The sequence below is a fragment of the Equus przewalskii genome, chromosome 2, assembly GCF_037783145.1.
Source record: "Equus przewalskii isolate Varuska chromosome 2, EquPr2, whole genome shotgun sequence".
Taxonomy (NCBI): Eukaryota; Metazoa; Chordata; class Mammalia; order Perissodactyla; family Equidae; genus Equus; species Equus przewalskii.
In genome coordinates this window covers 51,690,989-51,703,553 of record NC_091832.1, presented here as the reverse complement: position 1 = coordinate 51,703,553, position 12,565 = coordinate 51,690,989, and the positions used below count along the sequence as shown (strand labels likewise).

At 37.0% G+C, this 12,565-nt stretch overlaps 1 protein-coding gene across 8 annotated transcripts in view; it reads right to left on the bottom strand.

Annotated features, from left to right (window-relative positions):
- PPP3CC (protein phosphatase 3 catalytic subunit gamma) overlaps positions 1–12,565 on the bottom strand; it is a 98,029-nt gene that overhangs the window by 25,405 nt on the left and 60,059 nt on the right. For all 8 annotated transcript variants that reach the window (XM_070611283.1, XM_070611281.1, XM_070611280.1 and 5 more), the window contains exons 5-8: positions 7,958–8,103; positions 6,115–6,254; positions 2,881–2,958; positions 2,700–2,794 (exon numbers count right to left, since the gene is read on the bottom strand). In XM_070611283.1, the coding sequence (XP_070467384.1) occupies positions 2,700–2,794; positions 2,881–2,958; positions 6,115–6,254; positions 7,958–8,103 (459 nt within the window). The remainder of the gene's footprint in view (positions 1–2,699; positions 2,795–2,880; positions 2,959–6,114; positions 6,255–7,957; positions 8,104–12,565) is intronic.

Below are 12,565 nucleotides of genomic sequence, written 5' to 3'. Positions count from 1 at the left end.
ATAGGATCTCCAGCACTTAAAAACTAAACACTGGCCACAATGTACATTATTTTCATATATGTATATTTTATTTAGGTTAGATAAATATATAATTATTGAACAATTCCCTCAATCTACACAGGAAAAAAGAGGCAGGAGGTGGGTCTCAACAGTGGATCATTAGAAACGAGAACTTCAAAACTGCTTTGGGGTGTGTTCCCAGCGGCCACAAAAAAAAAAGAGGAATAGAAATCTTTAAAAATCCTGACTTAAGGGTCTTTCATATAACCAGTGGAACCAAGAAATACCTGTTGGTACCAATAAGTCAAAAAACATGAAAGAAAGAAAAGCAACAGTAGAAGAAAGAGAAGAAGGAAAGGAGCAAAGAGTTGCCTTTTTCAAGAAAAGAGGTACTTGTATGGGGAGTAACTGAGGACCACCAGAGATTGTTTCAGTGCCACATTTTCTGCCTTTTTCCTAAAAAAAAAGGCTTCAGAAGCAACCAAGGAAAATAAGATTGTTTCAAGATAAAGTTACCAATTACGTCAAAGCTGACAGAAAACTCAGGTAGAATGGACTATGACTTTAAAGTTTACTAAAGGAATAATCAAGAACAAAACCAGACTAGAATGGGGCAAAAAGTGAGCTGGCAGTTAGTTAGTAAAATGACTGCTGATTTAGGTGACATCTTCCAGCTTAGCATGCTGATAAATCCACCGAGCAATCAATAGATATTCGTAACAGTGAGGTGAAAAAAGAAGTGAGAAGAGAAAGTCTTCATCTCAAGCATGAGGACTAGAGCCACTGCATCCTTGAGAAGTTTAAGACGAGCAGCACATTCCATTCATCAGGGAGGAAACAAGACCAGAACTAAGTCTCATGTATTTTGGAAATATAAGGAAAAAGGAAATAAGAAAGAATGCAGTTAGGGAGAAGCAGAGGATTGTAGGATAGCTAAGACTCAGAAAAGAATGACAAGAAGTCAAAAGGAAACAGAAGGCTTCAAGACAACTTAAAGTCAAAGAAATGCTCTTTAAAAATGGACAGCAAGTCACTGAAAGACACACTGAGATGACTGATCCAAATCAGATTTACATGAGATGTGCCATTCCATAGGTTACTTGTAAATAGACTAAATAGTATGCATATTGTGGACCTCTTTTAAACTTCTCTTCCCCAGCTGCATATACAAGGTATGACTATAAAGTAATGAGACTAAGAAACCACCAACTACAAACATACCAGACCTTATATATCAGATGAGTGTGGTCCTCTGATGTAATCACACCAGGTACAATAACAGTAAGATGTTATACAGTATTGTAGCAATTTATAGTTTGACCAATGCTTTCAATATTCATTTTTATTATTCCAACTTAACTTCAACAATCCTATAAGACAGTATTTTAAAGATAAACTGAGGCTCAGAGAAGTGAAGTATATTGTTAGTGAAGTAAAGTATCTTGTTAACTGAATTTAAAAAGTGAAGCAAGAATAGACTAGGATTTCTGACTCCTAGCTTAGTGCCATTTTCCATACACCCTGCTGCCTTACCATATATTTAATACAAAGATGCTGCCATTACTCAAAACATTTTTGGAACTCCTCTTTTAGAATTAGGTCCAGAGCTATTTTATAGCAACACAAGAAAAATCAGTCTCATTACCTTATAATCACACCTTGTTTCTGACCCCAAATGGTATCATCTAGCTTATCACTCACCTTATTCATTAGTCTTGACTCCGAATGACTTTTGGCTGTTTCAAAAATCAAATCCACCCTCAAAGGACGCAGATTTCCCATCATTGAGGATAACCAAAAGAATGTGTCGCAGACTCTGAAGGCAATGCCAAAAGAGGAGTTCCAAAAATGTTTTGAACAAGGGCAGCATTGCTGGACTAAGTGTATAGCCTCCCAAGGTAACTGCTTTGAAGGAACAACACTCACTGGGGTACATATGTTCTGGCATGTTTGTTTAAAACTTCCATTATCGTATAGTCACACTTTATAACAACAAAATAGTTACAGAGGCATGAAGTATTTAGGTGGACCACTGCTCTGATACAAAACTTACGAACTATGAATCCTAAAAATTAAATAAAAAAAAAAGACTTTAATAGAATAAAGTCTTAGAAGTAGAATGTCTGGATCAAAAGGCACGTGTACATTCAGTCTTCTTTTTTTATATGAGACACTGAGGTTTAGAAAGATTGTGTGACTTACCTAAGTCACACTATTAGTTTCTGGCAGGGCTTGGACTAAAATGAAGATTTTTCTGACTTTTTGTACAGTATTCATTCTCCCTGTACCATTCCTTAAGAAGAGCAAAACCAGCTTAATAATTCACAAACATTAAAATACCAGAAGGTGACATTTTATTGAGGTACTGTTATGAATAATTAAATTCAGCAAAACCAATAACTTACGCTGACTGTTCTAACTTGACCCTGCAGTAATTTATTCTTCTTATATTTTAATTCAGTAGTATCAGTCAGACCTATTGTGATTACTATTTACACTCAGAAAGAGCCCAATAATCCTTAGGAGATGAAAACCAAGCAGTAGCTTAAATTCTAAGTTTTTCAGCCTTTGTTTCAATTAAGACCTCTTTTTTTTCTTATTTAAAACTCATACATATTTAAAAACACATATACATACAATTAAACTAGAGCTCGCATTTACTCACAAATCCAAACTCAAGTATCACTGGACTCCTTTACCTTTATTGTTATAGACATCTAGGTAATTGGGGGCAGAGAAAATTGTAATGAGTGATGGAAAGCCTGTTGTTTGGCTCTTCCTGTACATTCGATACCTGGAAGAGAGATGACAGCCCATCTGTCTTCATATCAAAGGCAAAAATTCTGCAGTGATATTTGGTACAGTTTTAATATAACTTACCCGGCATCTTGGGCTTCATGGGCTCTGATTATTGATAACAAATTATTGTTCTGCAAAAATTCACAAACTGCAGGGTAACTGAAAAAGAAAATTAGAAAACATAAACCCAGAATTTAAAAAACTGTTGTTTTAATAGGAGGAAAGGGAAAAGTCAGGATAATATGAATTGATTTTGTTTCAAAATTATAAGTTTTACATAGAACTGAACTTTTATTAATAGCTTAGCAGTCATTACTCGGTTCTTCCATTTCACTAATATATCTCATTCCAGATCAAATATGCAGATAACAGACAACCCTAGCACAGAAACAGAGCTCCCTCACCTTTTAATTTTTTTGGTCTTACCTGTACAATAATAACACAACACCAAAACTTTTCTTGGTATGTTGATATAAAAAAAAGTACCTCAGTAATGTGTGTGTTTGTATAGTAGGTGCTAGAAACTGAACACACAATCTTCAAATTGTCAAATTGTTGGAAAAACTGAAGAACCTACTTACATCTTCACAGGAAATATCAACACCAAGATGATATTATGCAGGAATATTTCAAGAGTAAATGCAAATATTATACCCAGCATTATTCTAACGAAAAGTACGATATTTGCATCTATTCCTAACATATTTGTTTAGTACTATTATCTTTCTGAATGACAAATACCTGAAAAGAAGAACTGGAGAATACGAAATTATCCAAATGTTAATTATTTAGTTTATGTTTAAATCTCTTTATTACGCTCATCAGAAAAAAATAATTTTTAAAAGAGGGTGTATATTCACAGGGTATAAAATTGAAAGACACGAAAGAGTATACAGTGAAATGCCTCTCACCTTTCTACCTATATCTTCCAGCTACCCTGGAAGCAACCAATGTTGCTGGTTTCTTCGAGCACCATTTCAGAGATATTTTATTCAATTTCAAGCAATCATACATACACACATGCACATGCCCCCTCACTTGCAGGAATGTTATGAGATGGTACATAGGTCTGTACTACGTCTTTTTTTTCACTTCACATTAGTGATTATTGCATATCAGTATATAAAGACTTTATTTTCTTTTCTTCATTTTTAAAAACAGCCTCATTGCATTGTCTGCTACATTCCACTGTCTAGGTGTACCATAATTTCTTTAACTAGTCTTCTACTGAACGTTTAGGTTGTTTTAAATCTTTTATCATAAATAATGTAGCAATGGATAACATTGTTACATACATTTTATACACTGGCAAGTATAGTGGATTCTAGTTATTTGCGATAGCTATGCTCTACGAAGCTGCCGCAGAAACTGAACTAGTGAATGCTGAACCAGTGCTCCCAGGGAAACACAAGGTCAAGGTCCTCTGAGCCTCTCTGGTCACAACTTTTTCATCAACTGATCAACACATAACTTTGTTTTATGTGTGTTTCTGAGTAAAGACAAATTATTTAATATATATTGTTGATTCATTAACATGGAACTCATAGCCAACAATGCCTTAACTCGCTCTGAAATGAAGTTTATATAGCACACACGTATTTGCTCTGTAAGGCACATCACAGTCTTCCTGCATGTACGAACACTAGACAGCACTTCAGCACTATGCTTGGGGGCATTTTAAACAGAGAAATCACCAACAAAAAATGTGAAAAATGTTGCACTAAATAGACCACACAAAAAAATACTTACAGTATGAGATATGCTTACAGTATGAGATCTGAAACAAGAAGTCAGAGCAACTCATTGTTCAGCCTCAGCTGGGAACACATGCAGTGACTCAAAGTTTTCATCACTCTGCCTGTATGCACGTTTGCAAACGACCATGAGAGCGCTATGAGTATTGATGTTGGGGTTACAAATAAATCTTAGCAACTGGGCATATTTGCGAATGAGAATTCATGAATAACGAAGATCTAATACAGCCACAGGAGTGTTTAGAGTAGAACCTCTGGAGCAAAGGCCATGGCACTTATGACTAAGAGACACCGCCAGGTTGACCGCCACAGAAACTGTGCTAACAGTAAAGAAGTATTATGCTCTTTCTTTTAAGCAATGTAAGAAGAAATAAAATTTAAAAGAGTTCATCATATTAGTCACTGCTAAAATTGGCAGAAAGGAATGAAAAAAGGTTGCTAAGAAGGTGTTAAAACCACAGAAAATTGAGGCCTCTTACTTTTGTATATGACTGTCATTTAAGGAATGCCTGATCTTAGGCAATTAACAAAGATTTTTAGGGGACTAAATACATGTATTATTTGTCACAATAAAATATTTGGATTAAAAAAATTTTGACTTCAAACTTTCTTATATCTCCCTATTTTTGAGTGCAAAGCCCCGTGAAAGCTTCCATATGAGATTTAAGACAACAGCCAACTCCCAGGAAATGTCCTGGGCTTAGTTCACAAGGTCCTGTTCTTTTTATATCTTTGTATATACCAGTGGTTCCACAAGCGGCAGAACTTTTTAAAAAGTAACAGGATTCCCCTCTCTCAGACCTACTGAATCAGAATCTCTGGTAGAAGAGCCAAAAAAATTTTTTTTCCTCCCCAAAGCCCCAGTGCATGGTTGTATATCCTAGTTGTAAGTCGTTCCAGTTCTTCTATGTGAGCCACCACCACAGCATGGCAACTGACAGACATGTGGTGTGGTTCTGAGACCAGGAAGTGAACCCAGGCCGCCAAAGTGGTGAGCACTGAACTTTAACCACTAGACCATCAGGGCTGGCTCAAGAAATCTTTTTCTTTTGAGGAAGATTGGCCCTCAGCTAACATCTGTTGCCAATCTTCCTCTTTTTTTTTTTTTTTCTCCCCAAGCCTCCGTACGTAGTTGTATATCCTAGTTGCAGGTTCTTCTAATTCCTGTACGTGGGATGCCACCTCAGCATGGCTTGATGAGCGGTGTCAGGTCTGTGCCGAGGATCGGAACTGGCGAACCCTGGGCTGCTGAAGCGGAGTGTGTGAACTTAACCACTCTGCCACAGGACCGGCCCCAGGAAATCCTTATTTTTAAAACAGTCTATAGATGATGTGTGGGAACAAATAATCTAGATCATTTAGAGTAAGACCACACTGAAGCACTGCAAGACGTCCTGTTCAGTCGTGTTCAGTATACTACACTTATTAGGGCATAACATCTAATCAAATAGAAACAAACAAGAGTATCAAAAAATTACACAAATTCAAGATGTAAAATCCTTAAAAATAACTTAATATATATTACAATTTCCTAATTTATTAACTCTGAGGACGGGCTTACCTGTAAAAATACGAGCACCCTCGGACAGTGTTGTGGGTATAGTGCTCCAAGGTCTTCTCATTGCCGTAATCCTCTGAGGGATCAGACCAAAGAAGGTCACACACTGGCCCAAAGGCTGGAGGCTCCTTAAACCTGTCTAACTAAAACACACAAAAGCAAAAAGAAGAAAAATCATGAAAGCAAAGGAGCTTTTGGAAACTGGTATGGGTCAAAAACTCTTCCACCCACAAGAGCATACGAGGAGAGATGGTAAGCCTCTGGAGGATATTCCTGCAAGAAAATGAATATTAACAAATTTAGATAAAGAATTTTTATTTTCTGTAATAGACTTTTATAAATATCCGTGTCATCTAACCATACTGTAGAAAAGGACTCCCTCACATCCTAATCTTAAAGTGGCACACTCATTTAATTTGAATGTGAAATCAACCACTATAGAGATACACTACTATTTAGAAAGATTATGTTTGTTTGTTTGTTTGAGGAAGATTAGCCCTGAGCTAACATCCGCTGCCAATCCTCCTCTTTTTGCTGAGGAAGACTGGCCCTGAGCTAACATCGGTGCTCATCTTCCTCTACCTTATATGTGGGACACCTGCCACAGCATGGCTTGCTGAGTGGTGCCATGTCTGCACCCGGGATCCGAAAGGGCGAACCCCAGGCTGTCGAAGTGGAACGTGGGAACTTAACCACTGCGCCACCGGGCTGGCCCCCTGGAAAGGCCATGTAAAGTTCATTTCGATTGCCCAGGTAAGCCAGTGTTACCATGAGAACAGGAAGGGGTGTACAATGGCTCTGTTTATTGTCTACCTCATTCCAATGGAGATTTCTTTATTTTAAAGAATGGTAGTTCTATTTTGTAAAGGGCTTTCATCCTTTCCATTCTGTGCAGTGGAGGTATTTCCATATCAGTTACTAATTTAAGCCTGCAGTTACTGCTGCTTTGGTTAAAAGCATAAAAGCCAAGAGAAAACAAGTAACCAGAAAAGCCGAGTGTCAAGAAGAGGACTTCTGTTAAGTGAAAGGGGAGCTTTTTATTAATATAATTGATTAAGAAATGTAAAATTCAAGACATACTATGTAAAAGAGAAATGCTGGTTATTTAAAAGACTATCAGGCAGCAGAAAAGGCAGCGTACATAGGCACACCCTCTCACCCTGAGGAGAGTAACCTTAATTCTGAGAAAAGTCTTATAAACAGAAAAAACTTTAGTTTCTGTACTTGTATGAGACAGGTAAGATAACGCAAAGGTAGAGGAGAGAAGACGGTAATATAGAACAAAACGAGTGTAAAAAAAGTCTGATCTTCTTTTTTCAATCATGAGATACAGAATCCTGGAAATAATAATTACCAAGTCAGGCAAGCGTAGCAATTAAACTCTATTATCTAAAATGTCAAAGGCAATGAATTTCAGAGCTGGAAGAGTCCACAGACCATTTCAACTTCCTCATTTCACAGAGAAGAAAATGTGACTAAGAGGTGAAGTGATTTGGTCAAGGTTACACAATCAATGGCAAGACAGGGATTAGAACCCTGGTTTCCTTCCTTCCACATTGCTACATAATTTAAAGTTTCAGGGCTATACTCAAAAAATGCTATGTTTCTAGTTGGTAAAAGCACAGATTTCACTAAAAATTACAGAAATTTTCTGGAAGACATATAGCAAAACGTTAACAGTAGTTATCTCCCAATAATGAAATCACAGGTAATTTCCATTTTCTTGCTTTTGATTATCTGTAGTACTTAAAATTTTTCAGCAATGAAGACATATTAATTGACTGCAATAAAGAACAAAATTTTTAAAAATATGTAAACTTCATGAGACTAATGAAAGAGTACTTACTTTCCTAATGTCATCTAAACTAGTGATTTCAGGTGACATTCCTCCATGGACACACAGAAACTGCTGGTTTAAGAGGGCAGCAAGAGGAAGACAGTCAAATGTATCCATACACGCATCATACACCTGTTCAGAATATTTGATTCGACCTATTAAAAAAGGAAAAATAGTCAAAGGAAGAAAAGCTAACATTTATCATATATGAAAAAAGACATAGGTCAGAAGATTATGAGCTATTTCAAAGTCATTTATTTCAGGCAAACTTGAAAACACAATCATCTTTGTAAAGACATTTTTGAAAAGCTGTGGAGAAAGGGTAAACAAAACCTCTCTCCTTCTTGAAAGACAAGGGTGACCTTGGATTAACTTTCTAGCTCTGTTGCTAGAAGCCTGATAAAGTCAATGTCAGCTGTGCTATTAGGCAACATTGCTTTTAGTAAAAATTACCCAAATCTCTGGTGGGAAACTATAGCTTTCGGCTTCTCTGAGTGTGGTGACTCATAAGGTATGCCCTTTGTGGGACTATAGAAACTATGCCAATGAACCTTTTACAAGAGATATGAACACTGGTAATGCACGAGGCTTCTAAGCCAGCGTGGCTCCTAATGTGCCCAGTGTGGATATTGTCTCCTTGCACCATAGCTGTGACTTGGAGAGGTTGGGAAGAAAGGGAGGTAAGAGGCAGAAAACCTCTGAACTGCTGTACGCACTCCTATGAAGACGACTCCACTGAAAAGGGATTGGATGCCAAGCATGGCCCATGGTAGTCTTGTGAGTCTGAATATTTTGTTGGGTCTAAAAAGACCCCTTGTTGGTGTTGAAGATATATAAATGGAAACCAGAGTTTTAAGAGTCGTCAACAATCTTTTTGCTGGTAATTTTAAGGTCTTTAAGCAAATTATGTCCTGGTTCTATTTTAGGTAAAAATGTTCATCTTAATGAATTGTATTTTGATGTGGTTGTCACGCTGGGGCTACAGAACAAGGAAATACTCCAGTGGGCAGAGGGTGAGGTCTCCACAATTACTGAGAAAGAATAGGTCATGAAATAATAAGTGCAAAAGTGGAAGAAGGCTTTAGTTTAAAGAGAAAGAGAATATCTTCTTCCTCAGCTTTCAAAAAGTCAAGCTGTGCTTGGAGACGTACGTTGGCAGAAAGGCCAGAAGTCATACAAGTAGGCCGCCCTAAAGAACTGTGAGCTCCTTCTCTTCCAAGTTTCACTGGAGATGAGACAGAGCCTACAGGACCTAGAGAACAAAGCTATAGCAAGCGAGTGAGATTATTTAGTTGGTAATTTTTTCTGTTTATTTCCTCCTTGAAATTGCCAAGCTTTTAGAAAAGACATATTTAAGTATCAGAGCCTGGTGTTGGCAAGGCTTTGGGGGAATAAAGTGAAGGGTAATGAGTCCAGACTTGGGCCAGATTGCAGGACACAAGTGGCAGGAACAACTGGAGAAAGATGTCTAAGGGGAAGGCGTAAACCAGTGGACCACACTTGTGGTTATGAGGCTCTCCATCCCTGAAAGTGAAGCTTCTCTCTTTATCACCAACACTGGGTGACCAGGGTCAGAGGGCATTAAGGGAGTCTGTGGGTTCCTTTAGAAACTTTAGAGCATTTTGTACTACCATGACAGCAGTTAAGATCATCTCTCTCACAACATATGCTAACTCTATGATGACATCCAAATTAACAAGAGACGTGTCTTACGCATCTTTGTATCTCCTTACAATTACATCCTTACATTCTGCTTTGTATTTTAACACTATAAATTTGGGGTATTTCAAAAGTAGATCTATCACTGGCCATAAAGTCTGTTGGAGGAAAAAAATTTAACAAAAAAATCCTTTCATTTGTGAACAGTGATTGACTCTTTCTCCTGAAAACCCTTGGAGCCTGAGTTCTCTCTGTGGCCAATATCAATAAAGAATTCCTTTGTAAAAGTCCTCAGCTTGCATAGGGGCAGGGATTTGAATTACTTATTAATTCACGGTCTAAAACCTCATTTTTAAATCAATAAAATGCCTTACAACACTAAGAATGACTCAAAAGAATTCCTTAGCCTAATTCTAAGAGGATGCCAAGTCTTGAGAAAGATGGTATGTAATACAGTGTCTTAACGCATTTTGTAAATTAGAACAGGAGGTCACAAACCAAATTAAGCAGAAAGAAGTTCATGTTATATTAACACATGACCAAAACAGATTACAAAACGTTACCATTTTCATTTTCTTAAAGTATATGAATACATACGTAAATACCAACATTTTTATTTTATGAGGTGTAAAATTGAAGATAATATCTATATTCTTCTTTAAGTTAGTTTAGCTGTATTTTCTATGATGGACATATAGTATTTGTATAGTAATATTATTACTATACTACCTTTATTATTGAAATTTGTTGAAGGCTCACAACGTGCCCGTGCCATCAGTGAGCTAAGTGTTCAACACAGCATGGTGGTCAAGAGAATAGAGTCTGGAACCTGACTGCCTGGATTTGAACCCTGGTTCTATCACTTACTAGCTATGGTACTTTGAACAAATTACTTAACTCTCTGTGCCTTGATTTCTTCATCTATAAAATGGGCATAATAATAATACTTACCTATATTACAAGGTTGCTGTGAGGATTAAAGGAATTCACACACACAAATGCTTTGAATAATCTCTGGCACACCATAGGTACTACATAAGTTTTAACCAAAATTACCTTATTTAATCCTCACAGAAACTCTATGAAGTAGGTACTATTACTATCTTCATCAAAAAGCTGAGGAAACTGGGCTTACTCGCCCAAAGTTGCAAGCTAGTAAGTGGCAGAACTGGAACTTGCAGCTGTTTATGCTCCTAACACCAGGCAATATTCCTCCAAATCATTATTTTTAAATTAAATACTTAACAGGAGAATCTAAATAGCCAAATATATAATTTCCAAAGGTTAAATCAGCTGACTCAAGTTCTTTATTTCACGACAAATTTTAAGATATAGCCCCTAAAACAATTATTTTTATAATGAAGGAATAACGGACCTAAGTCATAGGATTACACTGACACAAGTTCTAACTGGTATCAATAATACAACATTAACAAAACAAAATCTTCAACAGTATTCTTTGAAAGTAATTTTAAGGGTCAGGACTCTTTGCAAGAAACCATGACCTGGTCTAGCCATCAATTCTATATTTGTTTTAATTTTTATTTACTTTTGTTATTAAAAAAAATAAGTAATACACTTACTTGGTTCAAAATTTAAAAGCTACAAAAGGGTATACAGTGTCTCTTACCCTTCTCTGCAGGCAACCAGTATTACTAGTTTCCTGGGTGTCTCTACAAAGATACTCCATGCATACATACGCAGATATGTATATTTATTCTCTTTTCACAACAGCCTTTTGTTTTTTAGATAAATGGTAGCATACACTGTTTTGCACTTGCTTTTCGTACTTAACGTATTTTGGAGATCATGCCACATCTTTATATGAAGAGCTTTGTAATTATTTTTTTAAATATCTACATAGTATTTCACTTTATGGATATACCACAATCTAACCACATCAATCTCTTGCTACTATAAATAATGCTGTAATGAACGACAACAAATAATATTTGCTTATTAAAAAAAAATCAGGGGCCAGCCCCGTGGCCGAGTGGTTAAGTTTGCATGCTCAGCTTTGGCGGCCCAGGGTTTGGCCAGTTCGAATCCTGAGCATGGACATGGCACTGCTCATCAAGCCATGCTGAGGCGGCATCCCACATGCCACAACTAGAAGGATCCACAACTAAAAATACACAACTATGGACTGGGGGGCTTTGGGGAGAAAAAGGAAAAATAAAATCTTAAAAAAAAAAAAAATCAACCTGTCATAACAATACTGTTTTCGTTAGCCAAATGACAGGAATTTCTGGAACCTGTCAGTAAGCTGTTTATTACACATCAGAAAATAGCTCATGGAAACAAGAAATCAATTTACTTAAGAAATCTGGACCCAGAGCTATGAGATGGAATCATAAATGCACTAGACTTTTTGCTTTCCAAGTACATAACAATAAAGAAATATTTTTGTGGGGCTGGCCCCGTGGCCGAGTGGTTAAGTTCACACACTCCGCTGCAGGCGTCCCAGTGTTTTGTCAGTCCGAATTCTGGGCGCAGACATGGCACTGCTCATCAAGCCACGCTGAGGCGGGGTCTCACATGCCACAACTAGAAGGACCCAGAACGAAGAATATACAACTATGTACCGGGGGGCTTTGGGGAGAAAAAGGAAAAAAATTAAAAAAATAAAAAGAAATATTTTTGCAAAGATAAATGATGTGTCAAAAATTAACTGTTATACTTTGCTACTCAAATTATCTCTGGATTTGAAAGGAATATAAAGAAAAAGAAAAATCTCTGCAATATAAGAATTGACATAAGAAAAGAAAAGCCTCCACTGGCCGTTTAGAAATATTAACAACACTGCAGCTGCAATGTGGGGCTAAGCGTCACTTAACAGTAATTACAAGGCGCTGATTCCAAAAGCCACAGTGGCCCTTTAGGAGAGGCTGGCTTATCAGTGAAAACACCCATGGAAAGCAGTACCCATGCTCTTTCCTCATATAGAAACGAAACTTG